Source organism: Schizophyllum commune, assembly GCF_000143185.2.
Source record: "Schizophyllum commune H4-8 unplaced genomic scaffold SCHCOscaffold_7, whole genome shotgun sequence".
NCBI classification, from domain to species: Eukaryota; Fungi; Basidiomycota; class Agaricomycetes; order Agaricales; family Schizophyllaceae; genus Schizophyllum; species Schizophyllum commune.
Window position 1 is genome coordinate 1,083,238 of NW_026089544.1, and position 26,560 is coordinate 1,109,797.

Sequence of the window (26,560 nt, forward strand, 5' to 3'; positions counted from 1 at the left end):
TTGTTACGTCCAACATCGAACAGTACCGCTATCATGCCACCAACCCGGTCAAGCCGCCAGTCTACTCGCCGTTCTCGGGCACCTCCTGAGGTGATAGATATCAGTGACGAGGATGATGAGCGACAGCCGAAGCCAGTTCGCCGCCGCCATTCTGGAAGGCGAAAGCCCATCTTCATCGACCTCTGCGAGCTCGACGACGACGACGACGACGACAATCGCACGAAATTCCGGCATGCGTTACTGCGCGGAAAGAAGCCTGATGACGACGACGATGTCGATGATGGATTACCGTTTCCCGAAATCACTTTTCAACTACCGCCACCACCTACCTACGAACAAGTCCTTGCCGAGGTAGAACCCGGGATGCGTGAGCAAGTCTTTTGGCAGGTTGATATCCAGGCTCATGCGACTCGTAGGTGCTTTGGGAGCCCCTGACTGGGCTGTCGACATGGCTGCCGAACTCATGTTCAGTGTCGAGTATGAGCTCGACTATCAGACTCTCTTGCAACTAGACGAGGTTGTCGAGACGAGTACCGCGAATATAACCCATTTCATGGGTGTAAGTTAAGTTATCTTCTGGCGATACGTGTACTCAACTCAAAGCTCGCCAGACGGTTAATAGGGCACGCGGCAACGGAGAGAAAACACGATATGAGTTATGTACATTCAAGAACGGTATGTACCCGTGCAGAGAACCGGTGCGTCACTCCAATATCTTTGCTTTGGATGTCTCTGACAACGCATCGCCTTCAGTACAACCTACGATCCATATTCACGGTCCGCGATCTGGAATTCTTGACGATGCGGGATCTTCGATGGTATATCTTAGGGTATTTAGGGTCCGACTACGCCGTACCGGAGACCCGTGGGGAGCGCGTGAGACTCCTCAAGGGAATTATCGGCATAGTCGTGTAGGGTACCCAATTGTCCTATCGAACCAAGGTTCCGAGTGATCCGTGACCACGTACAGACGTACTCTAGAGTATATATATAGGCACCGTACTCGGTGTGTCCCTCTCAACGCTGACCATCGCGCTCGTGAAGGCCAGATCCATCGCCATGCCTCATACATCCACTGAGATGGCGGCCATAAATCTTCAGAAGCTGAAGAGCGACCACCAACAATCACAGTCTTCGCAAGGAGATTCCAAAAAGTTGGGTGTTACAGGCTCCGAGTACGATGCACAGGGTACGCAAGAGTTCGCGGCCGTCCTTTGACTACAACAATATCATTGACTGCGTCGTAGATGAGCCACCCGAGTGGTTTGCTGAAGTCACGGGCGCGATCACCGACGCGATGGTACACCTGTACGACGACACGTCCTCCCAACTCGACGAGACCACTTCGTGCGTCATGCATGCTCTCTCCATGGTGGCGAAGGTGGGACTTCTGCGCCCAAGGATCGTCGCGCAGTGTGCTGACCTCGGCAATAGCTATCCAACGTCCTCGCAAGACGTGTCGGCCTCACTTCTGGATACGACATTGTGCCCTTCGTCGACGGGTCCTGGCCGCCCAACGAGGTACCGATCGACCCACTCCTTCCTCGATTTACTGCTCAACAAAGCGTCAGCTTCCACCTCTCGTGTCCGACGACGCCATTGACTCCCTCGGACAAGACGAGCGTCGCACCTACCTCGAAGGGTATGGTGTCCGTGATTGGAATGAAGAGACTTGGAGACCTCTCCTGTTCGAAGCCATCGGAGCGCCTATCGATCTTCCCTTGCCCAACGAGTCGGACTCCATGGAGGTATGAAATTCGAGGAGAACAATGGCGCCTCAGTAAATTGGCCTGCTACTGCACGATCATCAATTGTAATCTTTGGTCTTCGAATTTATCTCATCTGTGCACTTGGCTTCGCGATTTTGGATAGGCTGAAAGCCAACCTCGTGCTAGGTCTGCGCCGAAGAACTTGAAAGGAACAATGCCTGGTTGCTCATGTTTGCTCGTGTATCAATCCATTGTTCGCTGCGATTGGGTCGTGATAAGGCGAAAAAGAAGTCTGTGTGGGAGCATTGTTCGAAAGTCGGCAACAGTGGGCGAGGCAGATGTGAGCTCGACCGAAGTTCGACGGACAATGACGCAGGTGATAGTGCAGTAGGCGATCCAGCTCGTCCGGATCTTGTCTTGTTGAGCACTTAGCTATAGTCTATCGCGCTAGAAGCGCGAGGGCACCCGTCTGACTCGGAAGGAGACAGGCCAGTGTGAGGGATCGATGGTTCGTGTGAATCTCGAGAATCTGCTATTGTGACTCACAATGGTCCCATTAGAAGCGTCTGGGAACAATGAGATACAGGTATCACGTCCAGTGATCAAGCCTATCCAGGGCGCCTTCCTCGACGTTGTACCTTTCTTGCGGCTGCTCCCAAAGACAAGTGACGAATTCACAGTCAAGACGAAGCTCTTACTGACCTACTAGTACCCATTTGTGGCGCGAGCGCCATCACGTGGATTCCGGAATCCCATCACGTCGCTTGGCCCGACGCGTCCATCCACCGGCCGTCATCTGCTCTGTGCCTCCGCCCTGCGCTATCGAGCAGTACCACTGTCATGCCACCCGCTCGGTCTTGCCGTCAATCTGTACGCCACCATCTGGCTGTTATGGAGCCTGAGGTGATAGAAATTAGCGACGAGGGAGATGTGGCGCCGCGGAAGCCCGCTCGCAGACGCACACGAGAGCCCATCTTCGTCGACCTCAGCGAGCTCGATGGCGACGAAGACGGCAGAAATAAAGATGATGATAACGAAAGCAGTGGACTTGAACAAGCACGAGTCAGCAGAAAACAGAAGGACCACGAAATAGACGATGGAGCGCCCTTTCCCGGAGTCGACTTGCAACTGCCGCCACCGCCCACTTACGAGCAAGTCCTCGCCGAAGTAGAGCCAGGAATGCGTAAGTATCTCTGAGTATGTCCCCCACACGAGTGGTCAATAGGCTCACGCGTCTTGCAGGTGCCGCGGGGGCGCCCGATTGGGCTGTTCACATGGCTGCCCGACTCATGTTCAGCGCTGAGTATAAGCTCGACTACGAGACTCTCTTGCAACTAGACAAGGTTGTCAAGACCAGCGCAAATGTGACGCACTTCATGAGCGTAGGCCACACCCTTTTCTGCTCATACTTACAATTCACGCCCCCCAGACGGCGAATAGGGCGCGCGGCAATGGAGAGAAGATGCATTATGAGTTGTGCACGTTTAAGAACGGCAAGTATCCATGCAACGAGCCGGTAAGTCAATCTATACGTCCTTTTTATGTGTTTCTAGCCGTGTACCCCGTTCAGTACAACTTACGATCCATATTTACGGCACGCGATCTCGAATTCTTGACCATGCGGGACCTCCGTTGGTATATTATGGGATATGGCCACACCGTACCAGAGACACGCAGAGAGCGTGTGAAGCTTCTCAAGAATATCATTGGAATCATTGTGTAGGGTCGGTCGTGTATCATTGAATATGCTGCTAAAGAGGCGAGTGGTACGAGCGTCTCATTGGATGATGTCTATCTCACCGTCGTGGCTGCAATCACGATAGTACAAGCTATACAAAGGGCGAGATAGATATTAATGGCCTAAAGAGTACCGCCCCGAAAGCCAGAAGAGTGAGAGGCTGCGTGCGCCGTGAAGGCTCAGGCCAAGGAGTCGGACAGCCGAAGTTCAACTTCCCTTTTGTGGCGTGAGCGCCATCACGTGGAAATCCATCACGTCCGGCCCGACGCGTCTTCCCAGCTCCTTCCAACCTCGCGATCATCCTCCCTTGGCTAGCAGACGCAATCTCGTGCGGTGGCGCGATAATGGACAGCTCAAGCAGTCAACCGACTAGCCGCACCCTGCAGTATGCGGTCGCGCAGGCCCCTACGCTGCACGCTCAGTCACCAACACCGCCAGCTTCCCCCACGAAGAGGCGGCCCTTACCGAGTACACCTCCTTCCCGATCTGCGACAAGCAGACCAGCTAGCGTGCATGGGAATAAGCTGGTGAAGAGGGACCCCGCGGCGTTGAGGGAGCGGAGGGCGTCGACGGCGACCGCATCAACGTCGCAGAGGCCGTTGTCGATCGCGACGTCGTCTGGGTTCGGTCACTCCACCCAGCTTCAAAGTCTTGCTAGCCCCACCCACTCAACACAACTCCAGACTCATTCGACTCATATGGAGGCGCACTCAACCACCCACTGGAACTCCCTACCACCTCCACCACCGAGCACGAAACCCCTGAGCGCGGAGCAGTACTGGACAACGCGCGCACTGGCGGGGGAATCATTGCATTCCGTGCACTTGCATTATCAGGAGAAGCTTCAACAAGCGGTAGCGGAGCAGGAGTGGAAGAGGGAGGTGTGTGCATTGTGGGCTCCGAGGATATTACAGATGGTTGACGAGCTGTACTACAGCGGGAAGTGGCCACACTGACCGAGAAGCACAAGGAAGAGCAAAGGCGGAAGGAGACGTTTATGGCTCGTGTCTCCTATTTTATCCTCTATTATATCGCTATACTGACGGATATTCTTCGCATTCTCTTCCCTCTCGACATCTGCTCGGTATCCCTGCATCTTTCTTCCCATCAGCTCACCCTACTCGTCGGGACCTTCATTACCCTTCTCATGACCCTTCATGTCGCTGGACGCGCTACACAGCCACCACCACCGAATAAATGGCTTTCAACGCATTTCACGATACCAATACTGTCTCCGTTCGCCTCGGTGGTGAGTCTACTTCTCTGGCATCTTGCTTGGTCGGTGCGACGCTTGTCTGCATGTCGAAGCAATGTTTGACTGCATGCTGGGAACTATTTGGCTGTGTGCGGCATACTGCAGCGGTGAAGAGATGCTCATAAGCTTCGCGTCTAGGTCGAGCATGAAGCTTCCATTGTGGGCACGAAGGTTCTGTCGGTCTGCGTGCTAGTGTTCGGCGCAGTTGCATATGCAAGTATACGATACTGGCTGTCGAGACCGCGGTAGAGGAGGCAAGCGCGAGAGTATGACTTGGTGTACTTCAGCCCGGTCGACGCCGCGGTGTGACCGAGGTCGCGGTCAGGAGGATTCTCCGAGAGCGCAGGAGCTTGTGCTTCAATGGAAGGAGGTTGGGAGATGGTTCAAGGGGTGTTCGGAAGGCAATGTGGCGTCACGGGGAATTATGCTTGCGAAGCTGATGAGGGGACACCCTTGCTGCGTCTTCGCACTGTACCCAGGCCTCTGTATCCTCAATTGTTGTATTCGTATCTGTACTGCTGGGGCTGCTGTTAGTCAGTTGAGGGACCCCATTGAAAAGTGGATCAATACGAAAGCCGAGGCGAGCACCATTGCCGGAGCCGAGGCGCGCATCATTCATCGTCAAAGAAAGCCACCGCGCCATCACGGTCGACGTCAAAGGGACGATGGCGCTCGCGTGCCTTTTGTGAGCACGCCGTGACACGTTGTGTGACCGCCGCTCCTCCTTTCTCTCCCTCCACCCTCGTCTCCGTCTGGTCTTCGCCGTCTCGCGCGTTCCCACAGGATAGAGTTCGCGCGCGCTGCGAACTTGCTTCCGTAAAGCTTCCGCGGCCCGGCAGGCTGGCCCGGCGCGACGAAAGAGGAAGGGCGCGGAGGTTGATCTGGTCCGTGCTTTTTGCGCCCGCCATCTGGACCGCGAGTGCCGTCTTTGGGCTTCGGACCGCGAGCACCATCTTTGGTGTGGCGACGCCGACACCAGCGCGTTCATTAACCCAGCGCTTCTCCTGCCCCACTCGACCACGACAGCCCGACACACGGGACGCATACCCACACCCGACGCATACCCGCATCCATATCCCCCTCCTGCCACCATGTTCTCGCAACTGAGCACCAACTTCTACCCGACCATATTACAGCCGCAGACGGTGCACCGCGGCACGGCGCCGCCCAACGCGCTGCCAGCAGAGCGCGCGCCGTGCCTCATCGGGCGGCCGGTACACTTCGCGCATGGCCCGTTCGCCGGACGTACCATCCGCGCGTCGCTCGACGAGATCCAAGCAGCACAGCTCGGCCGCAAGTGAGTGCGTCCCGCCGCCCCCGCGCGCGCTCCCTCCGCTGAGGCGCTGCTCATCCACGAGATACGCCAGGGTCGACCGTCGCCCGCTCGACCCGCCGCCCGCCGTGCGCCTCCGGTTGTTCAACGTGTACAACGCGGGGACCGAGCAGCAGACCGAGGAGGAGTTCGAGGAGTACGGGTGCGTGCGCGTCATGGATCCGTCTTTGGGGTGGCAGGGTGGGCTGACGGGTATTGATGGTGTAGGGACACGCTGGGACTGGGGTTTGTGTGCACCCTAGATCTGTTCCCGCTGCCTGAGGGATCCTCATGCCATCGTTCGCCCGGGCCATATGCGGAGCCGCCTGTGCACCGCGTCGGCGGGTGTGCGATCTACGAGAGCGAGAAGGCGACGAATGCGCTCGTCGGGTCGACTTTCGTCCAGCCGACGTGTGTTACGTTCGAGGGGAGGAGTACATTGGTCTTCGTGTTCTCGGTGCGTCTTGCCTTGCTGCTTCCATGGAGTGCTGACAGCGGCGCCACAGGACCTGGCCGTGAAGTACGAGGGCGAGTTTTTGCTGCGATATAGGGTGTTCGACTTGTTCTCCCTGCCGCGAGGACACCGGGATATCGCAATACAGGCGGAGTGCTATGGCGCGGCCTTCCGAATATACACGACGAAAGACTTCCCAGGACTCCCGCCATCAACGGCTCTAACGAAGGTGAGTGCTGTCGCTTATGACTCGGAGACGCACGCTGATTCGAGGGTGTACCAGGAACTGGCACGAGTCGGGGTGCGTCTAAGTGTGCGCGACACGGGCAAGAAGGCGACGACGAAGCGAAGGAAGCGGAGCGACAGCTTTGACGAGGATGATAGTAGCTAACGATGCTGATGCGCGACGTGCATACGTCTACGACCGGGCAGGCAGTCGCGATCGCTGCCTCGCCATATACCAGGGTACATCGATTATACCCTTCGAATACGCCTGAGGGCTAGATGGGTCCTACGGCACCCTGCTTACAAGAGCCATGGGCCCCGCAGCGGCTGCTACTGGAGGGGATCGACGATGGAGAGCTGATCGATCCTCGCGAATGTGGCAAAGCCGTACAGGAGGGTACGATGGATCAATATAACACTAGATGATGGGATAATAGAAGAGGTCAATAGCGGCGGCTTGAATACATGTACTTACCGATTGTGATCTTCTTGTGGACGCTGTGTAGTCGGATATGATTGTTAGATACGCGCTTGTACTTCCTCCGAGCATTTTTGGAAGTCATTGTTTTTTGAGGCCATTGTTCTTTCGGTCTGATCGCTTGATCTGGACGGAGTTGGTGTGGGCGCATTCCGGGCGTATATGTCCGAGCTCTTTACGAGCGCAAGCGAGAGAGTCAAAGTACTCACATGCTCAGATACCTCCTCTGGCCTGAAGAAGGGAGTACGAAGTAGTACGGCGCAGAGTCCGATACACACGTGCCCGACGCATGTTGAAGTGCACGTGAATTTCATTGACACATCCCCGTAAGGGAATTTCGTCCGCAATGGAACTTGAGACAGGAAAGGAAATTCCGTCTGCGTTTGGAAAGCACTGCATGCATACCCTGCCCCGAAATGTGGGCGCTGCCGTGCCGTCGGTGTGGGTGATGCTACCGGGGTTGCGGCAGATCTCTGCTTCTTGTCTCCTACCACCATCTCTATCTGCCCGACCACCGCTGTGAAGCCGGACTCGAACGATAGCGACGGGCGCTTAACGAACTAAACACATCTCAACCTCGACTGCTTGATTCCCCTCGGAAGTTCAACACCTTACGATACTTCCTCCAGGTGTGTGCGCTACTTTCCCTCCGTTGCACGCGTGCTGATAGAACAACGCCCACAGAATGCCTCGACTACAGCCTTCGATCGCCCGCGTACGCGATATGCTGTGTGGCGTACCCACCTCTCGGTCCCTCGAGAAGCCCTTGAAGTCCCCCACATTACATGTCGTAACCTCGCACGAGGTGCCGCCGCCTGCGTATGAAGCGATCATGTCACCCGTCTTCGAGGGGGTGGACCCGGAGAAGCGCGTGTCGTTCGCTCACCCTTCGAACAACAAAGGCGCGGTTGAGCGCGCGATAGCCATGCCAGAGTATAGTGACAGTCAGCGGAGCATGGCAGCTCAGCCAACAACATCTAATGACGAGCCCCTGCCCGCCGTTCACCAGATCCCACCCGAGATCCTTGCAGAGGTGTTCGCCATGGTCCCTCGGCGCGGCTTGGATCCCAGCAGCCATTGCAGCCCATCTTCCATTGCACTCTCGCATGTATGTCGCCGCTGGCGCTCCCTTACACTTTCGACCCCCGATCTTTGGTCCAACATCGACATCAACATCACCGTCGAGTCGCAGACACCCCGTGCCCTCAACGCCATCGCCAGCATGATTGTGCTGCACGCCGCACGCGCTGGCACTCGAGCCCTTGACATCCGCCTCGGCGTGTCCGATCTCGTTACGGGTGACTCGCTCATGCGTCTTGCACCAGTCGTCCGATCCCTCGCCTCACGCTGGCGCGTATGCGAGCTGCCGATCGAAATACTCGCATACCTGGGGAACCTGTCTGCGCCCTCACTAGAACGTATGTGCCTCACAGGCACTGTGCCCACTGTCGTGCACCCTGACTCCTGTCCTACTCTCGATGCACCCCGCTTAACGGCGCTTGAAGCCTCGGCACCCATCCAGTGCATGCACCTTCCCTGGTCGCAGATATCAGAGCTCTACTGCGTCGGTACCAACACCCTCGCCAACGCTCAATACTTGATCGAGAAGTGTCCCTCTCTTCGCAAGCTCACAATCGATGCCGCATGCGCGCATGGCCAGGATCACTGGAGCGCGCGACACAAGCTCCCTGCGACCTTGAAGACGCTCACCCTGCGCTGCTGGACGTCTCGTGCTCCTAATTCGCGGATGCTACGCACGGTGATGAGCGCGTTCATCCTGCCCCAAGGCATGGAGGAGCTGGTCATCGAGCCCACAGAGGTCGTCACCGAGGGTTCGATGTATGCCCCAACGCGTCGCGACATAGCAACCTTGCCCCCTCCATCTACCGGTCTCTCACCAAAGCCCCGTAACGTCGTCTGGCCGTCCACCGCCTGGAGCGCGCTCGTGCGCCGCTCGACGTGGGCGCCATGTCTACGCTCGCTTACACTTCGGCACGTCACAATCACCTCTTCCGAGCTGCGTCAGGTCCTAAACGACCTTCCCGGGCTGAAGAAACTCGCCATCTGGGAGCCCATGGCCGACAGATGGCCAAACGGCAGGCCCGTCGTGCACGAGAAGCCTGTGGATAGTGACCTGATCGACCGTCTGATGGACATGCCAGAGCTCCAGGCGCTCGATATCGAGGGAGACCTAGAAACTTTCGGTCCGGCACTTGAGGCGTTGACGAGGACGAGGGGAACGGCATTTGAAGTGACCTTACGTCTGCGTGAGCCACGAGGTAATGCATGGGCTGGCATGAGCGAGATGATGGGCGAAAGGCTGCGCATCGAGGTGTCTCCTTACAGATCATATGCGGCGTAGGTTTGCCGTTATCCCAAGGATTGTTAACATTTATGGACTTCTGTCTCCGCTGTCGTGCTCCTCAATTTATTGAATGATTCTGTTGTGTGTACATACGATACAGCTTTCGGCGCCTTGCCCGGGTCATAATAGAGATCTTAGCCGCCAGTAGTCGTGTGAGCTGCCCGTCTCAGTCGTCCGTCATCAATGTCACTTGAGGGAAACTCGCGATATTACAGCCTCTACTTGTCCGACGATCAGAGCCTCTGCTTGTCCAACGCCTCCATCGCAGCATGCGTCCGCATCATCAACGCCTTCTCCATGCTGTATCGGCCCTGAGAAAAGATGTATGGTCAATGAACAACAGCGCGCTGTAGATGATTTGGCTTCGTTCACCTTTCGACCTGCCGCATTCACTTCGAGGTGCCGTCCGCTCAGCACAAGATCAAACTGCGTGCGTGCACCATTTATATCTCCCATGCAAGCTAGTAACCGCCCGAGCTCGTAGTCTAAGGGGCGAGTCAGAGACACCAGATGAAATGAAAGCTCCGACAATGGTGCCAGGACTCACGCGCATGATAAACCAGATGATGATCCAGCTCGATCCGCGGACCGTACTTGAAGACGTCCGCGAACGCAGCACGGGCCTTCTCTGCAGCGTTCGGGACGTCATTGTCTGGCGCGACATCCTCGACGATGGCGTCGGGATCCTGTAGACAGATCATCGTCAGATTTCAATAACCGATAATTGGCAGAGGATGTATCACTCACCGGATATGCAACGTATCGCAAGCACACACCCTCCAAGAACCGTGCGAGCACGACATCGTCCCAGTAGCCCTTGCCGTACTCTCGCGCGCGGTCCTCCAGATCGGAGGACGAATTTGCTGTCTCAAGACCTACCTCTTTGGCCTTCTCCGTCGCCATTATGCTGTCAAGTCCCAATTTCCTCTCCGCAGCCCAGACCTCCGGCAACATCTTCCTGACCAGCACTTCCCGTGGCGCATGCGCTATGCCGAGGAAGAGGTAGGCAAGCTCGAGAGCGGAGAGTACTGGACGATGGCGAGTATCGTGAGCGTATCGGCGTGCTTTGCGGGCGACGAGTTTCTGACGATGTGGTCAATCAGAATCTTCAGTAGATGTTTTGGGGTAGGGAACTTACCTCCAATGGTATAGACTTGCCGGCTATTCTCTGCCGCAGCCCAGGTACTTTGGCCATCAACACCATCGCACGTTCGCGGCGCGCGGCGGGTTCTTCCTTGGATGCAGCAGTAGCGTCACTCTCTTCCTTTACTTGCGCTTCCAGGGCGTCCGCGCTTTCCAGCAAGCATACTGCCAGACCGTAGGAATAAATCGCTTTCGACCACGTCGCTTCAGCCTCCAGTAGCTCCCAGTACTTTAGGCTGGCGTCAAGGTCCCACAGCGAGAGGTGCGCGAGCGCGATCTCCCAGTGGGAGATGTGGTGAAGGTTGCTGGACACGGGTACGTTTAGCCAATAGTAGAACACTATTGAGGAGCCAACAGCCTACCGATACTGCTTCTGCGCTTCCATCGCGCGTGTGTAGTAGTCTATCGCTCGTCTCGGCTGCGAGTGGATGAGCGCCAGGCGACCTGCACCAAAGAGAAAGAAGACGCCTGAGAAGAGCGGCATATGATGAACGATGTCTTTGGTGAAGCAAAGCACGCACCATTTGGATACCGCTTCAGGTTCCACTCCAGTATATTCTCCGCCATTTTCACGTCAACACCGTCGAAGGTGACACTCGAGGCAACGAGATGGAAGATGAGCAGCGCCATGTCGCATATCGGACGGCGGACACCTTCGGACGCTGGGAGACGAAAAGTTAGCAAGGCGTATGGGAAGGAATGGCGAAAAGACAGAAGATTTGGAGAAGGCTAGCATGAACCTACCAGCATCAACACCCGGTTCCTTATTTCCCTTCTGCCAGCCGCCCGCCTTCTGTAGAAGGTCGAGTCCATACTGGCGGTCGCCGTGGTATCCGAAGAGCTCGACGATGCTGAGGATTTTGGAGGGCATCTGAGGACGTGGGTAAGTGATGGCTGCACGCTTAGAGATCCTACAGGAGAAGCGGCTTACCAACGACAGAATCAAGTGCGATAGCCCGACACCAAGGTAGACCCCCGAGCGGAAGTGCACGTCAATTACGTTGCTGTGACCTCCAGCGTCTTCAGCGTCGATATATCTGCCGAGTTGACGATATATGTTGAAGAGGCTACGCATGTTGAGGCTGAGAGGTTTGGTGTCAGCGTACACAACTGAGTGCGCTACAGACAAGGTGCTTACATCTCCGTCACCAGCGCCAACCAGTCACCAGAGTACACGATACCGAGGATGGCCTTCTCAAACAAGCTCTCCGCGTACGTGAGCTCGGCATGACGCTCGACCGGAGTCATTGACCTGATCCAGTCCACACCTGAGGTGCTGAAGGATGGAAGAACGAGGCCCGCGAGGCGGGAGATGCGATACGGCTGCTTCTTCCTATGCAACTGCGCGATGTGGTTTCCATGCTTGGTGTGCTGGATGCCTGCGAGGAGGTCCTGGTTCGAGATTTGGTGAGCACGCATCCCGTGGGACGTGTTCGGTGACTAGAGTGGGACCCCACCTCATCCTCGTACGACATCAGCGCCTTGACGCACTGAATGAGCCCGTAGCCGGTTGCGAAGTAAAGCCGCTCTTTCTTCAGGTCGCTCGCATGGCAGTATTCCTCGCACTCGATCATTTGCGAGTTGAGGAACGTGTCGAGTGCGTAGGTCACGCCGTCGAGGTCGTCCAGCGCGTTCTCGGGCTTGTATTGCGCGCTGATCGTTGGTGGTGTGTTCAAGCGGGGCGTCCATGACGGCTTTGTGTCAGACGTATTCGCGCCAGAGGATAGGGATGCCGCTGCTGGCGTCGAAGGCGAGGTCTCTTGCGCGGCCATGTCAGCAAGCACGTCGAGGTGAGAGGAAAGCAGCGATAGGCCCCATATGCACTGTCCTATTCATGTTCTGTATGTAAGACCAGCTGATGATGGCGGGCGGGCGGGGACGCGGGGGAAGCACCCAGCAGGGTCACAAGCGCGCTCCACGTGTCTTCCTTCGCGCCTCTCCAATGTGTTGTCCGCCACGAAGAGTTACCGAGAACCGAGGTGGATGCTAAGGTTCATGTGAAAGCTCTGAGAAAGACGCGTCCGCCCCGGCTCCCTCTTTGGGAAATGGGCGCTTAGCACTGTCGTCGCTGTCGTCGGGCGTGGACTTGTCGGGTTCGGCGCCTGTCGGACGGGTACCGTATCTGGATTTGTATGGCCAATGGCTGTCGGCCGATCGGCCGACCCAGTGCGCGCTTCAAGTCCATAAAAGTCCTTGCCTGCGAGGTCTAAAGCAAGCACTTGTGTGCCCTCAGCCTCTCCAGAAATAGCGCAGATACCGGCAGCATGTCTGCGCTCACCACATCCCAGTCAACAAGCACCTCCCAGCCCGCAGATGCCACCTCCCAGACCAAGGACGGCTGGTCCGCCGCCCTATACGGAAAAGCCGCCAACTTCGTATACTCGTCCGCCTTCACCAGCCCCGTCATGAACCTCCTCGAGCCCAAATCCGGCGAGCGCATCCTCGACCTTGGCTGCGGCACCGGCGAGCTGACCGCAACCCTCGCGCGCGCCGTCGGGCCCGACGGCTACGTGTCGGGCGTCGACGCCAGCGCGAATATGGTGGCCAAGGCCAGGGAGGTGGTGGCGGCTAGTCGGGCAGAGACCTCGCATGTTCCAATGGCGCCCGTTGACCTTCTTGTCGCCGATGCCCAGACGCTGCAGCTGTCGCCAGAGCAAGAGGGTACCTTCGACGCCGTCTTCAGCAATGCAACGCTTCACTGGTGCTCGAGGGACCCCCTCGCCGCGCTTCAATCCGCCGCCCGCGCCCTGCGTCCCGGCGGGCGCTTCGCGGCTGAGATGGGCGGGATGGGTAACTGCATTGGTGTCCGAGCGGCGATCCATTCTGCGCTACAGCGTCGAGGGCGCGATCCAGCTGCCGTAGACCCCTGGTTCTTCCCATCCGTCGAGGAATACAGCACCCTCCTCACCCGCGCGGGCTTCACCATTCGAGAGATCAGCCTCGTCCCACGAGTGACGCCGCTGCCGGAAGGCCTCTCTGGGTGGCTGAGAATGTTTGCAAAGCATTCGTTCCTGGGCAACTTGGAAGAGGCGGAAGCAGAGGAGATAATCAAAGAGGTTGCAGAGGCGATGGCGGTGGATTGTCGGGACAGGGAAGGGCGGTGGTCAATGATGTATGTAAGATTGAGGTTCTCGGCGGTGAAGGAGGAATGAAAGAACAACGCGGGTGTCCTGAGCCAGCATCAAGCTGTAACAGGTTATGAGCGCAGATTCAATCAGGATTTCCATATTCCTTTCGTGTAGCTTCCGGGGCGCCTGGAACGTTGCAACCAAGCCCATGAATGGATGAATTCTTTGTGTGGTCTTGAAACTGGGCATTGGTAGCTCCCGTTGAAGGTGCCTTGTTTGCGTAAGGCATCGCTTGTACAAAACGTAGATCCGAGAGACAATGCTGATTTCGATGGTGGTGGTCGGAAATCAAGGTGTGTTTGCCGTTGCTTTGTCCGAATCGCGGAACCGAGCGCACGTGACACAACACTCTTTGGCTGCAGCGTGAAGTTGAACTTTTCCTGGGACATTTCTCGGGCAAATAAGTACGATAATGGGAAGGGATGTACGATCGTAGGTGTAGAAGTGGCAGGAGATTGTTAAATAACGATACCTACGTCAAGCTGAGGATGAATGTGGCCACAAATGTGGAGACCGAACCATCCGCGTCAGATCAAGCATGGCCACAAAATGGCGGTACACCCTAGTCTACACAAAAAGATATAAGGTGGTACTTCCGACTCATGATCGGTGATATCACACTATAACAACATCGAACACGCTATCCACTAATATTCTGTTCCGGTTCGCCGTTGTCTGCTACTCCCATCGCGTAAATACTATCACCACGCCCAGCTCAAGAACTCGAAGATCGCTGGGCCAGATAAGAAGGGCCTCGCGCTTTCCATTCCCCACGGGAAGACAAGTTTCTTTGCCTTCAGGGCATCCAGGTCTACATCAAGCGCCTCCTCGCCCATGGGAAATACGAGGACGGCAGCGTCCTCATCAAACGCTGGATCGAGCGCTGGAAGACATCGGGCCATGCAAGCTAAATCACCGTCTGCACGGGCCAAGTCACAAACGACTTTGGCTCTGCCGTCGATGTGGAGGTTGTTGGTAAAGCGCCCATAGCGCTCAAAGTAGAGGCCTTGGACCTTGCTGTAATCGAACATGTAGCCCTTGACGTAGACCTGCGAGTGGGTGTAAGGGAAGAGTGGTATCGACAGAGATTGTGACGCACCATGATTAAGCGCCTAACAGAGATCAAGGTTGCAGAGAGAATGTGACGTGGGAAGGTCGGTTAGAACCATAGAAGCACAGAGGTCACGGTACTGCAGGCGCCGACCCATCGCAGGCGTGCGATAACGTAGCATAGCAACCGTCGTGGCGTACACAGTGTAAGTAAGAATAAGACATGAATTCTGCGCGCAGCACTCCTAGCGCTACCTGCGACTCCGCAATAACTGCAGCGCCAACGCCTCATCATCCTCCAACTCGTCACGTTCCGCGACTGCCTTTCGTCGTTTTGCAGGCGGCGGCGGCGGCGCGACCTCGCCTTCGTCTTCATCCCCGCTAGGCAGATCGAAGTCCGGCGACACGTACCCCGCATCCTCCGCCGGCGCCACTACCGCCAACCCCTCCGCCGCCATCATCTCCCGCTCGCGTTCCTTCCTCTTCCTCTTCCTTTCCCTCTTCTTCTCCTTCGCCTCCTCTCGATCCACCACATCCGTCTTCTGCATCCGCTCCCTTTCGCCCTCCGCGAACTTCGCGCCTTCCCGGATCGCGCCCTCCAGCCCGCCCTTCTCCTTGAACCACTCCTCGCCGTTCGCTAGCTCGTATAGCTCGTGCTCGCGGCCCTCGTCGTCAAACACGAGCTTGCGGCCAAGGCCGTTCTCGACGACCGCGCGCCCGGTGCGGCTCATCTTCGCCTTTTTCTTTGCGGAGAGGTTCTCCTGCTTTGCTTGCGCGAAGGTCTTGGGCAGGCTGTCGTCGGGGTCGGGTAGGTCGTGGTCGGCGCGGGCGAGGGTGATGAAGTCGTCTTCAGAGCCTGAGCCGTCGTCGTCGCGCTCAACCATCTTCGAGTAGTGCGATGAGAGGATGTCCTGGTTCTTGCGCTCGAACATGCGGTCGTATTTGGTGCGCACTTCTCCAGGCTTGACAGAATGCGTAAGTTGTGCGCACGCAGGGTGCAAGACTAGACGAACCTTGCGTTTAGGCTTAGACGAAGACTCCGCCTCGTCCTCAGCCTCTTCGTCACTCGATGAGTGCACATCGGCGTCTTCTGCGTCGCTGTCCTCTTCGGATGAGTTAGCTTCAGCCGACGATTTCGCCGCCGCGACCGCACGCGATGCGTTCTTCTTCTGCTTCGCCAGCTCTTTGCTAAGGAACTTGATCTTCGGCGTTCCCGGAAGGCCCAAGGACTCTGCATAGCGGTCCACAGGCAACTGGTCGACCTTGAATATGGACTTGTCCTTGTGCAAATAAACGGAACGCAGATACGACACAAATGCCTAACAGGCATTCATTAGCCCCCTTCAAGTATTGCATTAGGATGATGCTCACCCTCTGGCCGAGATACTTTATTTCCGGCTCCTGGAATGCGAGCTTCTGTAGCTGGTTCTCAATATTCTGCGTCTTGCTGGGGCGGATCTTGATCTTCTTGATGTCGATATCCCGCTTCGCAAAAGCAGCCAACATACCCTCCTCCTCGCTCGGCATCAGAAACAGCAGACCCTTCCCCTTGCTCTCGTACCGCGCTGTCCTCCCTACGCGATGGATGTACGTCTCCACATCCTCCGGAGCGTCCAGCTGCAGCACCCAGTCCACCGCGGGAAAGTCGAGCCCTCGGGCGGCGATATCCGTTGCAAACAGCACGACGTGCGACATCTTCGTGAACCGGTCGTACATCGCCAGCCGCGTCATCTGCTTCTGCTTCCCGTGCAGGTGCAGCAGCGAGACGCCGGGCTGCATCTTGCAGAAGGTCTCGTAGACGAAGCGGACCTGCTTGCAGCTGGAGAGGAAGACGAGGGTCTTGCTCTGGAGGTGCGTCTTGATAAAGGACCACAGCAGGTCGAGCTTCTGGTCGAGAGTGCAAATGGCATAGTGCTGCTCGAGGTTCTTGGGCGTCGTGGCGGTGTGGGACTCCTCGGCCTCCTTAGTGGCGATGAAGGCGGGGTCGGTGAGACTGAGGCGTGCGAGGTCGGAGACGGAGTCGGTCTGGGTAGCGGAGAAGAGGAGGGTTTGCCGAGATTTGGGGAGATGCCCGAGGAGCGCGGAGAGGGTCTTCGCAAATCCCATGTCGAGGATGCGATCGGCTTCATCGAGGACGAGGACCTGGAGATTGTCGCACTCGAAGCCGTAGGTTTGGTCCATGTGCTGAAGCAAGCGGCCGGGAGTCGCGACGAGGATGTTCATGCGCACCAGTCGGTCACGCTCGTCCTTGAGGTTCTTCCCTCCGATGACGAGACCGGCAGAGAAGGAGTGGAAGGGGCCTATGGAACGGAGGACTTCGAATATCTGGACCGCCTAGAGAAGCCTGAGTTCTGGTAGGGGTTCTAGAGGATACACGCGACGCACCAGTTCACGCGTGGGTGAGATGATGAGCGCTCCCAGACCATCTGCGGGACCCCATTTTCGCCGATACAAAATCTCTAGCACAGGTATGAGGAACGCTAGCGTTTTCCCGCTTCCTGTCCGTGCAGCGCCCAACACGTCCTTCCCCTTCAGAGATACAGGAAGACTCTTGGCTTGTACATCGGTCATGTTGATAAATGCTGCCTTCTTCAGTCCTGCAAATCATCGTAAGTCCAGAACGACACTGACTGACGAGCGCGATCGCATACCTCGTTTCGTCGCTTGTGAGATAGGCAAGTCCGAGAACAATTTCAAGTCATCTGGAGGGTCCTTGATGAACGCTCAATAGCGGTAGATGTGAGTATAGGCAGGGGCGCACATATTCCATCGCCTGCCTGTCGAGGTTCGCGATCATCTGCTTCTCTGTTTCCTTGCGCGCCTTAGCAGGCTCGGGTTTGTCCTTCGCATTGCGCGACTTTCGTTTACGAGGGTCAGAGGGACCAGCAGCGGCCATATTGTTTGACGAGGACAGGAAAAGGGGAGGAGACGGGTACGAAGGGGAGATGGGGGAAGGGGAACAAGTGATCAAAACTTTGATCGAAAAGTACAATGGCGGAAGCTTTCCCACGCGACTACTTCCTTGATCTTGAGTTCGTCACTCATGTTCTCAACAAGACTCACTGTGATCAATGGCGCTTGTGCAAGTCACAATAGGTCTTCAAGTCATCGGTATTCTGTGCGACGTTCATAAGGCTCCGACTGAAGGGCAGGCACACTCCGTCTGCAGCGGGTGAGCGGGATCAGCCTCTAGACTGTAGTCATGCGGAAGCGCACAGCAATAAATGGGTCGATAAGCAACAGGGCGGCGCAAGCAGACGCTTTCCAAGCTTCTTCCAAGCCCTTTCCTCCTCATCCCAGTGCCACAGCCTTCGCTGTTGCTGCACCCGCGCCACTCCGCAGCGCCGACCGCCTGGCTAACACGCACCCGGCGCCTCGATCATCAATACGCGACGATCATTGCATAACCGGCCTGCCTGTGCCTTCTCTTTCTCCAGCCCCCATCCGCGCCCCCACACGTACCTTGCTTTCACACTTCTACTTCCACCATGGTTCGCAATCAGTTCTACGATGTGCGTGTCGTTCTCTATTCGTAGGTCGATGACACTGACAGCGAGCTCATCAGGACCCGACCTCGCTGCCAAGCGGCGTGCAGCGCATCGCGTACGACTCGGACTCTGGGCGGTACACGTTCCGGGACGAACAGGGACGTGTCTACTTGGGCAACCCCGGCGAGGGTTATACCGCGTACGAGAACTCCATCACTGCAAAGGAGACGCGCCCCATGTTTAATTCGGGTCGGTCGTGCTCGTGGTCGTGTGCATGCCCTTTACTGATCATATCTTCCTTCCTCCCCTCCGTCCTACCCTCCCTAACACTTCACGTTACCTACATCATCATTGAACCCTTCACTAGAGGACTTTCACGAGTATAATCCCGAGCACTCCAAGCTCAAAAGCTTTAGCGACATCCTCCCCTCCTCCGCTGTCACCGCCGCTACTCCCGTCGACGACCATCGCCAGAAGCACAACCGCAGCCCGTCCAAGCTCGCCAGCGTCGCGCGCAAGCTCACCATGAAGAAGCCGAAGGACTCTCCCCGCAAGCGGCAGGAGATGTCCCCGACGAAGGGCATGCCCCGCATGCACGACGTCGTCCGTGACGCGATGTCAAGGGAGGACATGGCCGAGCGCGAGCGCGAGCGGGCGTATCGGGGCGAGCGGCCGCCTCAGAACGGGCACAGCGGGCATCGGGGCTCGCCGAGCGGAGGGTACTCGCCGAGCGGTGGGTATCACCATAACCAGGGCAGCTCGCACAGTCAAGGCGGGTACCCCAGTCATGGCGGCCAGCCGATGTCCAGGGGGCATGCCTCCCGCGGCTCAGACGACCCCTTCTCCGACGCGAACGCGGTGGCGATCAAGACCGCCGCGGGCATGCGCGGGCCCCCTCCGAAGCCCATCGACTACCCGAGGCAGGAGGAGTACGACCCTCGGGTGCACGGCGAGTATCGCAGGAGTCCCAGCCCTCGTAAATACAGGGGTTAGACGTCGTAGCAATGCCCCCTGCGTAGGGCGTATCTGTGCGCGGCATCGTCATACGCGTTGCTTGCGGTCCTCCATGGACGCGGACCTACCTGTAACTACTTCACTTGCTACACGCTACCGCGGGCGATGGCCCCACTGACTGGCTGGTCCATGCTTTCCTTTCCACATATGCTTTCCTTTTTGCTTCTTGCCCTCGTTTCCTTGCGTCGCCCTCTTTCCCTTCTGCTCCTCTGTATGTACAACCGACCTTTTCCCCGGTATTTACTTGGCCTGCTATCCGTCTCTTCGCAATCTATCTGTCTGTACCGATCGCGCCAGAATTCCTGCCTCACAAGCTTAAGTGCAACGTGAACAGGGTTGGCAACCAAACTCGATGTCTGAAGGCGTCGACGTCAGGCAGAGACGTCGCCGGTGATTCGCGCGCGCTGTCACAGCACTCTCCAGCGTTGAAAGGGAAACGATCAAGTGCTTGCAATTGCATTATTGGATGATACAAGGAGAAAGCAGTCCATATATTAGTATGTTACAACAAGAATGGCAGAGACGAGCCGAACGGATGCTGTACGTGGTTGTAGGGTGATGGTGATATACAAAGAAGAAAGCAGATGAGCGTTACGGATATCCAGGATGTTGGATGAGGCGCCGGTATGATCCAGAGATAGATCACTGCAGGATTGGCGAGCGACGCGGAGGCAGCCTCGGTGGGCTAGCATCGTTCACGGACATGCGCGTAGCGCGCGAAACGTCAGACACACCCGAGGTCATGGTATTTGTCGAGCGCATCGACTGGGAGCGGTCGACGCTGCGGGAGTCGTCGAGGCTGAGGTTGCGCGTACGCTCAAGATAATCCGAATCGTCCGACGCGTAGTCGAGGGAGGAAATCGTAGAGCTGATGGACTGTGTGCGGGTGAGGTTCGTATCTGAGGCTGGCCCAGAGCGAGATGAAGCACCCTGTGGCGCGCCTTCCAGCTTCCGCGAGGCATCTGACCGCGCGCGATCCACCTGCGCTGCATCCGCCTTGCCACGCTTCCCCTGCGTGGCTGACGCGCTCGACTTGGACCGGAAGATCCCCTTCTCGTCCTTCTTGCCCCACTGCGCCTTCTGCGCCTCCCACGCCTGGTCGCTGTACGCCCACTTCTCGTCCCCGTACGGGGGTGGCGCGTCGAGCAAGCCGGACTTCGAGTCGCGCATGGAGGTCTTCGAGTCCAGTGATGACCTAGATCCCGCGGACGACTGGTTGCCGTAGTACTTCGGCGGACCCTTCCTCGCGGACGTGATCGAGCGGCGTAGGTTCTGCACGACACCCTGCACTTTGGGCATCACCGTCTCGACGACGTCGGCGAGGTTCTTGTCGCGCTGCTGTTGAGAGGCTTTCTTCTCGTCGGTCGGGGGAGGGGCGCTGCCGATGCGATTCGAGGGGAGGATGTCGCGGAAGCTTGAGGCAGCTTCGGCGGAAGAGCCAGAGGGCATGGGGCGATGGGTGTATTCTGATAGTGGAAGTTAGTGATCATATACTGAGTGGTTATGTGGGTCGGGTGGAATAGTAATTGTAAGGAGACGCGTACCTTCTGAGAACGCTCCTGGGCGAGGCTGCTCGGGGAGGTTCGCCACTGGTGTCATGTGGCCATATTCCTCGCCAGGATTGCCGACGTACTTGACGCCATTCGCGTCGAGGAACGTGTAGCGCTTCGTGTCTGCATCGTACGCGACACGTTTAAAGCCCTCGGGGAGACGGTAACGGTCCTGCAAGGCTGGTCAGCACGTGTGAAGTGGGCAGGTAGGCAGATCGTCGTGGCGGCACCTCGTCAAACTGTGTCCAGCGACCCATTGCAATCAGATCGAACAGATGGGTGTAGATCAAGGTAGTGAACTAAGGTGAAGTCCAGGGCAACTTAACCAAGGCTCGTAGATGGGTGCTGGTCGTGTGCAAGGCTGCGAAGCGCAGAATTTAAGTAGACGAGAGCACAGCCGGAGCTTCGTCGAAGCCCCGGCTCCCGGCTGGCCCTCGGCAGTCGTCATCGTCATCGAGAGCAGGTGGCTAGCGCCAAGGGGGACCACGAGGCGGGGCAGACCGGCCTGATGAGCGGAGGGACGATTGTCGTTGCTCGACATACCCACCAACACCGGCTCATCTTTCCTTTTGGCCTCGCCTATTCCTCTGACTTTCTGCCGCATCCAGGTTGTGTTTATCAGGTGGATGGCCAATCTCGACGTCGAATGCCCGATGGAGAGCATGCGCAGTCATTACGATGACAGCGGCACTCTTCCGATTCAGCAGTCCCTCACCGAATCATAGCCTGGTGCTGATGATGTCTTTCTGCTGGTGAAAGAAACACAGTCGTCCTCCGACCCAACCGTACCGCCGAAAATACATTGATGCGGACTCGAATTCGCAGAAAGACGATGATAAGACAATGAGAGAAAGGCATATATTGCGCGGCATATGAGGGACGTGTAGATACGGGATAATGGAGGTACTCGAACAACTTGAAGAGGCCGAACTGATCGAGATGATCGAAGGCAGAATTCTGGGAATTTCCCGTCAGTTACGCTCTAAGGTGAACAAAGAGGGTGAAGGAGGGAGGGGGGTCAGAATTGCAGAAGTAGTTGGGTCCTCAGGACCGTGGTCATTAGGACTGTTGAGCTTGATATGTGATTGGTGATCATCACGATGGCAGAGCCATGTACAAGAAGCAAAAGGGCTCGCAAACTCACTTGACTGTACGAGGTGAGCGGGCACAAGAGGGTAATGGCAAGATTGAGGGGGTAGGAGACAAAGGAAAGGGTAGCGATGGCGGGAAGACAAGAGTCCCGCGCAGAGAAAAATTCTGATTTTGTCAGTTCGGACTTTCCCACGCCAAATCCGGATGGACCGGTCCAAGCGCCGGACCTCGTGCATCATTTACCTTCGTCCTCACCGCCATGGCTTCTCCGAGTCCCCCTGCTGAAGCTGTTCCGAAACAAGACAGCGCTGAACAAGAAGAGACTGCTGAGGGAAGCTCTGGCAATGAAAGTGGTCAAGCTGGCGACAAGGACTCCCGCGCTTCCCTTCAGGCTCGCTTCGCCGCTTTACAGAAGCGACGCACGCAATCCCAGCGCGCCAACCTGAAGTCGCTTCAGGAGAGCACCCAACAAACGAGGCAGACTGCGCGCGACGAACAGCGACTTGCGCGGCAACGGAAACTCGTGGAGGAGTTGCGCTTGAAGGCAGAGGCGTCGGATCCGGAGGATGTGGAACGCGCGAAGAACTGGTCGTACTCAATTGAAGAGAACGATGAGTGGGAGAAGAAGTTGCGGAGGAAAAGGCGAAGGGCGGAGTACGAGTTCAATGGTGAGTGGTTGATGATTTGCTCATAGCAGGCCGAAGCTGACATGGGCCACAGACGACGCAGATGCTTCACGGCGCAAATACAAGAAGGACCTTGACTTGATCAAGCCAGACTTGACTGCCTATGAAGAGCAGAAGGCCCAGGCGCTCGCTAGCGGAAGCAGTAGCAGCGCCCTCGTGCGCAGGGACGACGGTGGCGAGGTTCGTTATGGCGTCCTACATCCCTTTACCCATACTCATCACTCGTTCAGGTCGTCCCCGCGGCCAATGAAGCTCACGATGCACTCTACCGCACAGCAAACACGCTGCTATATGGTGACCACAAGCCAAGTGAGGAAGCGATCGACCGCGTCGTTGGCAAAGTCAACAGAGAGTGCGTACCAGTGGCTTCACATCCAAGACTTTCCACTTACCCCCTTCATCAGCATCGAGAAGAAGCAGAAGTTCCATCGCAAGCGCATCAACGAAGACGAGGGCGACATCACATATATCAACGAGCAGAACAGGGTCTTCAACAAGAAGGTGCGTGCTCAACTCCTTCATTTTATTATATTGCTTCGGCTTCCAGTACCTACATGTTTTCGTTATCATATGCGAACCTTCCTAATGATACTTATACTAATACGTCGTGCAGATTGGTCGCTTCTACGACAAGTATACGGCTGAGATCCGGGCAAGCTTCGAGCGTGGAACGGCGCTTTAGGCGTGTTCATTGGCTTCTGCGTCCCTCCTCCACCGCCATATTTCTGTCGACTGCGTCGTTACCTCAGCCGACACCATACTCGCTATCGTCATCTATACTCTCACTCAGGATCCTCTTTGCTTGTATCTCTCAATATCATATGGCGCATGTACCACATCCAAGCAGCTCTCACCTGTTAGTGATCGTACATTTGGGGTGAGTCCCGGGTTTGCGTCAATGGTGATCTCTTCGCTCTTCCGTCTTACCCTTCAGCACACATGACCAGGTGTGGGCGCCTTGTCTCTCGACAGTCGCGTGAAAATCGACGGATTTGCCGCACGATACTCAGATTAGTGAATTAATCGAGCTTCGACGCCACCGTCTCGCTGTCTGGCCCGCACCCTCCCCGTTTGCTGGTCCGCAGCCCTTCTCATGAATCCAGCTCGGGGTCTTTCTAATGCTTCGCTCACGTGAAGGTCCGAGGTGCCACCGTCAGGGTGTCTCCATGGAGAGACGTATAATGCGCAAGAAAAGTTCTGACGGTGGGTGTCTTCAGAGCTTCGAGCCATGCGTCCCGTTCCTTATCCTTCTGTGCAGGAATATGTGTTGTGTATAGAGTCAGGAACCGACGAACGTAGGAAGCCCAAAATGAATGAAGGCGAAGGCCGCCGAGGACGGCGCTCGTGAAAGAGCGAACGCCTCAACAAGGAAATTACGCTTCAATGAGGAAACAACACTATCGAACAGCTAGAACGTACGCCTTCGAGAACGCGCGCGGCTGAGTCTCGAAGAACTTCGCATTCAAATGGGGCCTTGACGAACTTCGCACTCAGGCGGAGCATTCGAGGGTATTTATGCGTTGTATTCGCGTATATATACGCATCGAATTCGCGCAGTCTGTGGGTGGCCGGTATGCGGTCAAAGGTTGTCATGCCTGGGAAGGGATGCTGGCACGCGCGCCCTTCGTCCAGGATATAGAAGTCGGCGTGCTGGCGTCGTCTGTGGCTTCTCTAAGCCCATCCGTTCGTTGCGATCTCACCGTCTGTACTTCTCATCCCACCCTCGCTCGCCATCTCACCCGTCCTTGCCATCGACGATCATGGCGACGCACACACTCATTCCTCTCGACAACCTCCTCGGCGCTGGGTTCGTTGGGATTCTTGCCTCTGCTGTGTGAGTTGATGATATGCATCCATGCGACGAGTGATTGCTGAACGGTCCGCTAGCGTGTTCGGCATTACTTGCCTGCAGATCTACCTCTACTACACGGAGCATGCGACGCGCGATTCGAGGAAGTTCAGGGCGTTCATGGGCTTGCTCTTGTAAGCGTCGACAACGACAATCTGTCTGGTCACTTCACTTCTCTTTCTCTTCTGTTCCACTCTGCCCTCGATCTGACATTCATTGACGACCTCAACAGCGTCGCGGATGGGCTGCACCTCGCCTTCCTCGCGGCCGCGTACTATCATTACACGGTAACAAGCTATGGCATGTACTTGGCCTTGGCTCGGCCGCATTGGACTCTACTGGTGAGGATACAATTGTTCATCATCTCCTCCTTTGTCCATCTCATCTGACGTATCAGTCCTCGATATTCCCTGGCGTCATCGTCAGCTACTCCGTGCAAATGTGCGCTCCCCTTTGTTTTCTGTGACCGTAGACTAATAATGCAAGCGTAGCTGCTATGCGGGTCGAGTATATCTTTGTGGGTACACATTGTCTAGCTCCCATGCAATTTCTTTAGTTGAATAAAGAGTTGATCCATTCGCAGTGAACAAGCGCAGCCGTTGGATAGCTGCACTCATCGTAAGCGCTACTGCCGTGATGTGGACCAAGTACTCATAGTTGCTCAGGTTGCACTTGGCTTCATCAAATTCGGTAATGATATCGTCTTCTTTGGGCTAGCCCAGCGACAATGCTCATACGATATCCTTACGCAGTACTGGGGATCATGTATGCGGCTGTGGGAATTATCAAGAAAGTCCCGTTCACCGATGCGCGTACGCTGGAGGTCTACTCAGTGGGCGGGCTCAGCGCAGACATCGCATGCGATGCGGTCATAACAGGTGCCATGCTCGTTCTGCTCAACCGCAAGCGGACGGCGTACGACCGGTGCGTGCTTCACGCGCACTTGTATGTTGGCGCCGTTGAGTTGGGTTCCCCCTTAGAACGAACAGGATTATTGCGACGCTGAAGACATATGTCCTCCAAAGTTGTAAGTAACATATAATTCGTGTCTGATCCTCTCAGCCTTGCATTGCACTCACGGCGCCTGGGCTATACTTGCAGGCTTCCTGACAACGTGCGCTCTGCCTCCACCTCCCTCTCGACCCGGCCGCTGATGCGATTTCAGCGCCTGCGCAGTCATCAGCCTTATTCTGGTGCGTTTTTCCGCGACGCTTCTCGACCCCCCTCTGCTCATGAATCGCCACCCTATATCCTTACCTACCTCGTTGTATTCATCTGATCCTCGCCTACCTCGCGATTGCCTCTCATGCCCGCTGACGCTAAGCCCTCTTAGTGGATCACGCTACCGCACACGCTCACCTACTCGCCGTTCTACTTCCTGCTCATCCGCCGTACGTTGGTCATGGCCATATCTCGCTGTTTATCTTGCTGACCGGCTGTCGTCATACGGTATCCTTGTACCTCGGACCACCAGTATACCTATGCTCCTTCTTGTCGATGTGCGTGGCGTTCTGGGATGCCATCGGGAGTGGACCTTCTAATGACTTCCTCATCTTCCCAGACTCAACACCCGGAACCATCTCCGCTCGACGATGGACGCGCAGGATGCCGTAGCCTTTTCGAACCTCGATGCTTCGAGCTCGGGATCGCCAACCTCGAAACCATCCGACTTCGTGCTGAGTGCGAATGGGGAAAGCACCACCGGAGGCGTGCTTCGGGAAATGCGCTCGTACCATACTGAGGACAAGCAGCCAGCGAGCGCTTTCGAAGGGCATACAGATCCGTGATTCGTGTTGTAGAGGGCTTGCACGAGAAGATGATGAGGAAACTGAACGGACAACGACAACAGCATATTCTTCTTGCATAGGGTATTACATGTTCGGACTATTTTGTACATCTTGTTCGCGTGAAGTAAAAAGGGTATTCTATCACGAGGAACGACTATCTAAGGCATCAGGAAGTCCCAGAGGTAAAGAGCATACAATAAAGAAATACAACGGGGAGGAAGTATGGTACGATGGAAG

The 26,560-nt window shown here is 56.4% G+C and overlaps 15 protein-coding genes across 15 annotated transcripts; 11 read left to right on the top strand and 4 right to left on the bottom strand.

Moving 5' to 3' along the window:
• Nucleotides 1–33: 33 nt before the first annotated feature.
• On the top strand, nucleotides 34–915 carry SCHCODRAFT_02702132 (uncharacterized protein; the record flags this gene model as incomplete). Its single annotated transcript, XM_050346953.1, has 4 exons — nucleotides 34–367; nucleotides 417–559; nucleotides 612–698; nucleotides 754–915. The coding sequence occupies 4 exons, from the start codon at nucleotides 34–36 to the stop codon at nucleotides 913–915; spliced, it is 726 nt and encodes a 241-aa protein (XP_050199603.1).
• SCHCODRAFT_02316549 (uncharacterized protein) lies at nucleotides 609–1,883 on the top strand. The gene is made up of 5 exons (XM_003031347.2): nucleotides 609–698; nucleotides 754–1,189; nucleotides 1,248–1,381; nucleotides 1,435–1,521; nucleotides 1,572–1,883. Exons 2-5 carry the CDS (start codon nucleotides 1,060–1,062, stop codon nucleotides 1,752–1,754), a joined length of 534 nt encoding a protein of 177 aa, XP_003031393.1. The 5' UTR covers nucleotides 609–698; nucleotides 754–1,059; the 3' UTR covers nucleotides 1,755–1,883.
• Nucleotides 1,716–1,969, top strand: SCHCODRAFT_02628791 (uncharacterized protein). The gene has a single exon (XM_050345492.1). It carries the CDS (start codon nucleotides 1,751–1,753, stop codon nucleotides 1,913–1,915), a length of 165 nt encoding a protein of 54 aa, XP_050199604.1. The 5' UTR covers nucleotides 1,716–1,750; the 3' UTR covers nucleotides 1,916–1,969.
• Nucleotides 1,970–2,577: 608 nt separating this feature from the next.
• SCHCODRAFT_02580910 (uncharacterized protein) lies at nucleotides 2,578–3,602 on the top strand. Its single transcript, XM_050343909.1, has 3 exons — nucleotides 2,578–2,892; nucleotides 2,952–3,091; nucleotides 3,139–3,602. The coding sequence occupies exons 1-3, from the start codon at nucleotides 2,601–2,603 to the stop codon at nucleotides 3,430–3,432; spliced, it is 726 nt and encodes a 241-aa protein (XP_050199605.1). The 5' UTR covers nucleotides 2,578–2,600; the 3' UTR covers nucleotides 3,433–3,602.
• Nucleotides 3,603–3,746: 144 nt separating this feature from the next.
• SCHCODRAFT_02628798 (uncharacterized protein) lies at nucleotides 3,747–5,250 on the top strand. Its single transcript, XM_050345493.1, has 4 exons — nucleotides 3,747–4,328; nucleotides 4,385–4,447; nucleotides 4,559–4,696; nucleotides 4,841–5,250. The coding sequence occupies exons 1-4, from the start codon at nucleotides 3,792–3,794 to the stop codon at nucleotides 4,949–4,951; spliced, it is 849 nt and encodes a 282-aa protein (XP_050199606.1). The 5' UTR covers nucleotides 3,747–3,791; the 3' UTR covers nucleotides 4,952–5,250.
• Nucleotides 5,251–5,504: 254 nt separating this feature from the next.
• SCHCODRAFT_02628808 (uncharacterized protein) lies at nucleotides 5,505–7,295 on the top strand. Its single transcript, XM_050345494.1, has 5 exons — nucleotides 5,505–5,999; nucleotides 6,070–6,177; nucleotides 6,243–6,471; nucleotides 6,521–6,697; nucleotides 6,752–7,295. The coding sequence occupies exons 1-5, from the start codon at nucleotides 5,794–5,796 to the stop codon at nucleotides 6,857–6,859; spliced, it is 828 nt and encodes a 275-aa protein (XP_050199607.1). The 5' UTR covers nucleotides 5,505–5,793; the 3' UTR covers nucleotides 6,860–7,295.
• Nucleotides 7,296–8,917: 1,622 nt separating this feature from the next.
• On the bottom strand, nucleotides 8,918–9,679 carry SCHCODRAFT_01127222 (uncharacterized protein). Its single transcript, XM_003030942.1, has one exon. It carries the CDS (start codon nucleotides 9,520–9,522, stop codon nucleotides 9,175–9,177), a length of 348 nt encoding a protein of 115 aa, XP_003030988.1. The 5' UTR covers nucleotides 9,523–9,679; the 3' UTR covers nucleotides 8,918–9,174.
• On the bottom strand, nucleotides 9,627–12,253 carry SCHCODRAFT_02735237 (uncharacterized protein; the record flags this gene model as incomplete). The annotated part of the gene is made up of 11 exons (XM_003030941.2): nucleotides 9,627–9,847; nucleotides 9,909–10,021; nucleotides 10,084–10,222; nucleotides 10,284–10,619; nucleotides 10,675–10,984; nucleotides 11,042–11,147; nucleotides 11,201–11,341; nucleotides 11,424–11,550; nucleotides 11,611–11,761; nucleotides 11,818–12,071; nucleotides 12,137–12,253. 11 exons carry the CDS (start codon nucleotides 12,251–12,253, stop codon nucleotides 9,770–9,772), a joined length of 1,872 nt encoding a protein of 623 aa, XP_003030987.1. The 3' UTR covers nucleotides 9,627–9,769.
• Nucleotides 12,254–12,843: 590 nt separating this feature from the next.
• SCHCODRAFT_02628818 (S-adenosyl-L-methionine-dependent methyltransferase) lies at nucleotides 12,844–13,863 on the top strand. The gene has a single exon (XM_003031345.2). The coding sequence runs from the start codon at nucleotides 12,944–12,946 to the stop codon at nucleotides 13,829–13,831; it is 888 nt and encodes a 295-aa protein (XP_003031391.1). The 5' UTR covers nucleotides 12,844–12,943; the 3' UTR covers nucleotides 13,832–13,863.
• Nucleotides 13,864–14,953: 1,090 nt separating this feature from the next.
• SCHCODRAFT_02580925 (DEAD-domain-containing protein) lies at nucleotides 14,954–17,809 on the bottom strand. Its single transcript, XM_050343910.1, has 6 exons — nucleotides 17,619–17,809; nucleotides 17,509–17,569; nucleotides 17,243–17,454; nucleotides 16,229–17,191; nucleotides 15,871–16,176; nucleotides 14,954–15,819 (listed from the first exon to the last, which is right to left on the bottom strand). The coding sequence occupies exons 1-6, from the start codon at nucleotides 17,751–17,753 to the stop codon at nucleotides 15,109–15,111; spliced, it is 2,388 nt and encodes a 795-aa protein (XP_050199608.1). The 5' UTR covers nucleotides 17,754–17,809; the 3' UTR covers nucleotides 14,954–15,108.
• Nucleotides 17,810–17,895: 86 nt separating this feature from the next.
• SCHCODRAFT_02628829 (uncharacterized protein) lies at nucleotides 17,896–19,662 on the top strand. Its single transcript, XM_003031344.3, has 3 exons — nucleotides 17,896–18,369; nucleotides 18,423–18,594; nucleotides 18,713–19,662. Exons 1-3 carry the CDS (start codon nucleotides 18,346–18,348, stop codon nucleotides 19,336–19,338), a joined length of 822 nt encoding a protein of 273 aa, XP_003031390.1. The 5' UTR covers nucleotides 17,896–18,345; the 3' UTR covers nucleotides 19,339–19,662.
• Nucleotides 19,663–19,790: 128 nt separating this feature from the next.
• On the bottom strand, nucleotides 19,791–21,296 carry SCHCODRAFT_02628833 (uncharacterized protein). Its single transcript, XM_003030939.2, has 3 exons — nucleotides 21,140–21,296; nucleotides 20,904–21,081; nucleotides 19,791–20,825 (listed from the first exon to the last, which is right to left on the bottom strand). The coding sequence occupies exons 1-3, from the start codon at nucleotides 21,164–21,166 to the stop codon at nucleotides 20,002–20,004; spliced, it is 1,029 nt and encodes a 342-aa protein (XP_003030985.1). The 5' UTR covers nucleotides 21,167–21,296; the 3' UTR covers nucleotides 19,791–20,001.
• Nucleotides 21,297–22,236: 940 nt separating this feature from the next.
• SCHCODRAFT_02628837 (SYF2-domain-containing protein) lies at nucleotides 22,237–23,796 on the top strand. The gene is made up of 5 exons (XM_050345495.1): nucleotides 22,237–22,669; nucleotides 22,722–22,867; nucleotides 22,918–23,039; nucleotides 23,092–23,188; nucleotides 23,301–23,796. Exons 1-5 carry the CDS (start codon nucleotides 22,261–22,263, stop codon nucleotides 23,367–23,369), a joined length of 843 nt encoding a protein of 280 aa, XP_050199609.1. The 5' UTR covers nucleotides 22,237–22,260; the 3' UTR covers nucleotides 23,370–23,796.
• A 651-nt stretch (nucleotides 23,797–24,447) lies between these two features.
• Nucleotides 24,448–25,411, top strand: SCHCODRAFT_02506764 (uncharacterized protein; the record flags this gene model as incomplete). The annotated part of the gene is made up of 7 exons (XM_003031342.3): nucleotides 24,448–24,521; nucleotides 24,575–24,670; nucleotides 24,769–24,877; nucleotides 24,934–24,977; nucleotides 25,028–25,053; nucleotides 25,120–25,154; nucleotides 25,202–25,411. The coding sequence occupies 7 exons, from the start codon at nucleotides 24,448–24,450 to the stop codon at nucleotides 25,409–25,411; spliced, it is 594 nt and encodes a 197-aa protein (XP_003031388.2).
• Nucleotides 25,412–25,419: 8 nt separating this feature from the next.
• On the top strand, nucleotides 25,420–26,323 carry SCHCODRAFT_02668705 (uncharacterized protein; the record flags this gene model as incomplete). The annotated part of the gene is made up of 4 exons (XM_003031341.2): nucleotides 25,420–25,460; nucleotides 25,517–25,563; nucleotides 25,870–26,035; nucleotides 26,098–26,323. 4 exons carry the CDS (start codon nucleotides 25,420–25,422, stop codon nucleotides 26,321–26,323), a joined length of 480 nt encoding a protein of 159 aa, XP_003031387.1.
• Between the last annotated feature and the right edge of the window lie 237 nt (nucleotides 26,324–26,560).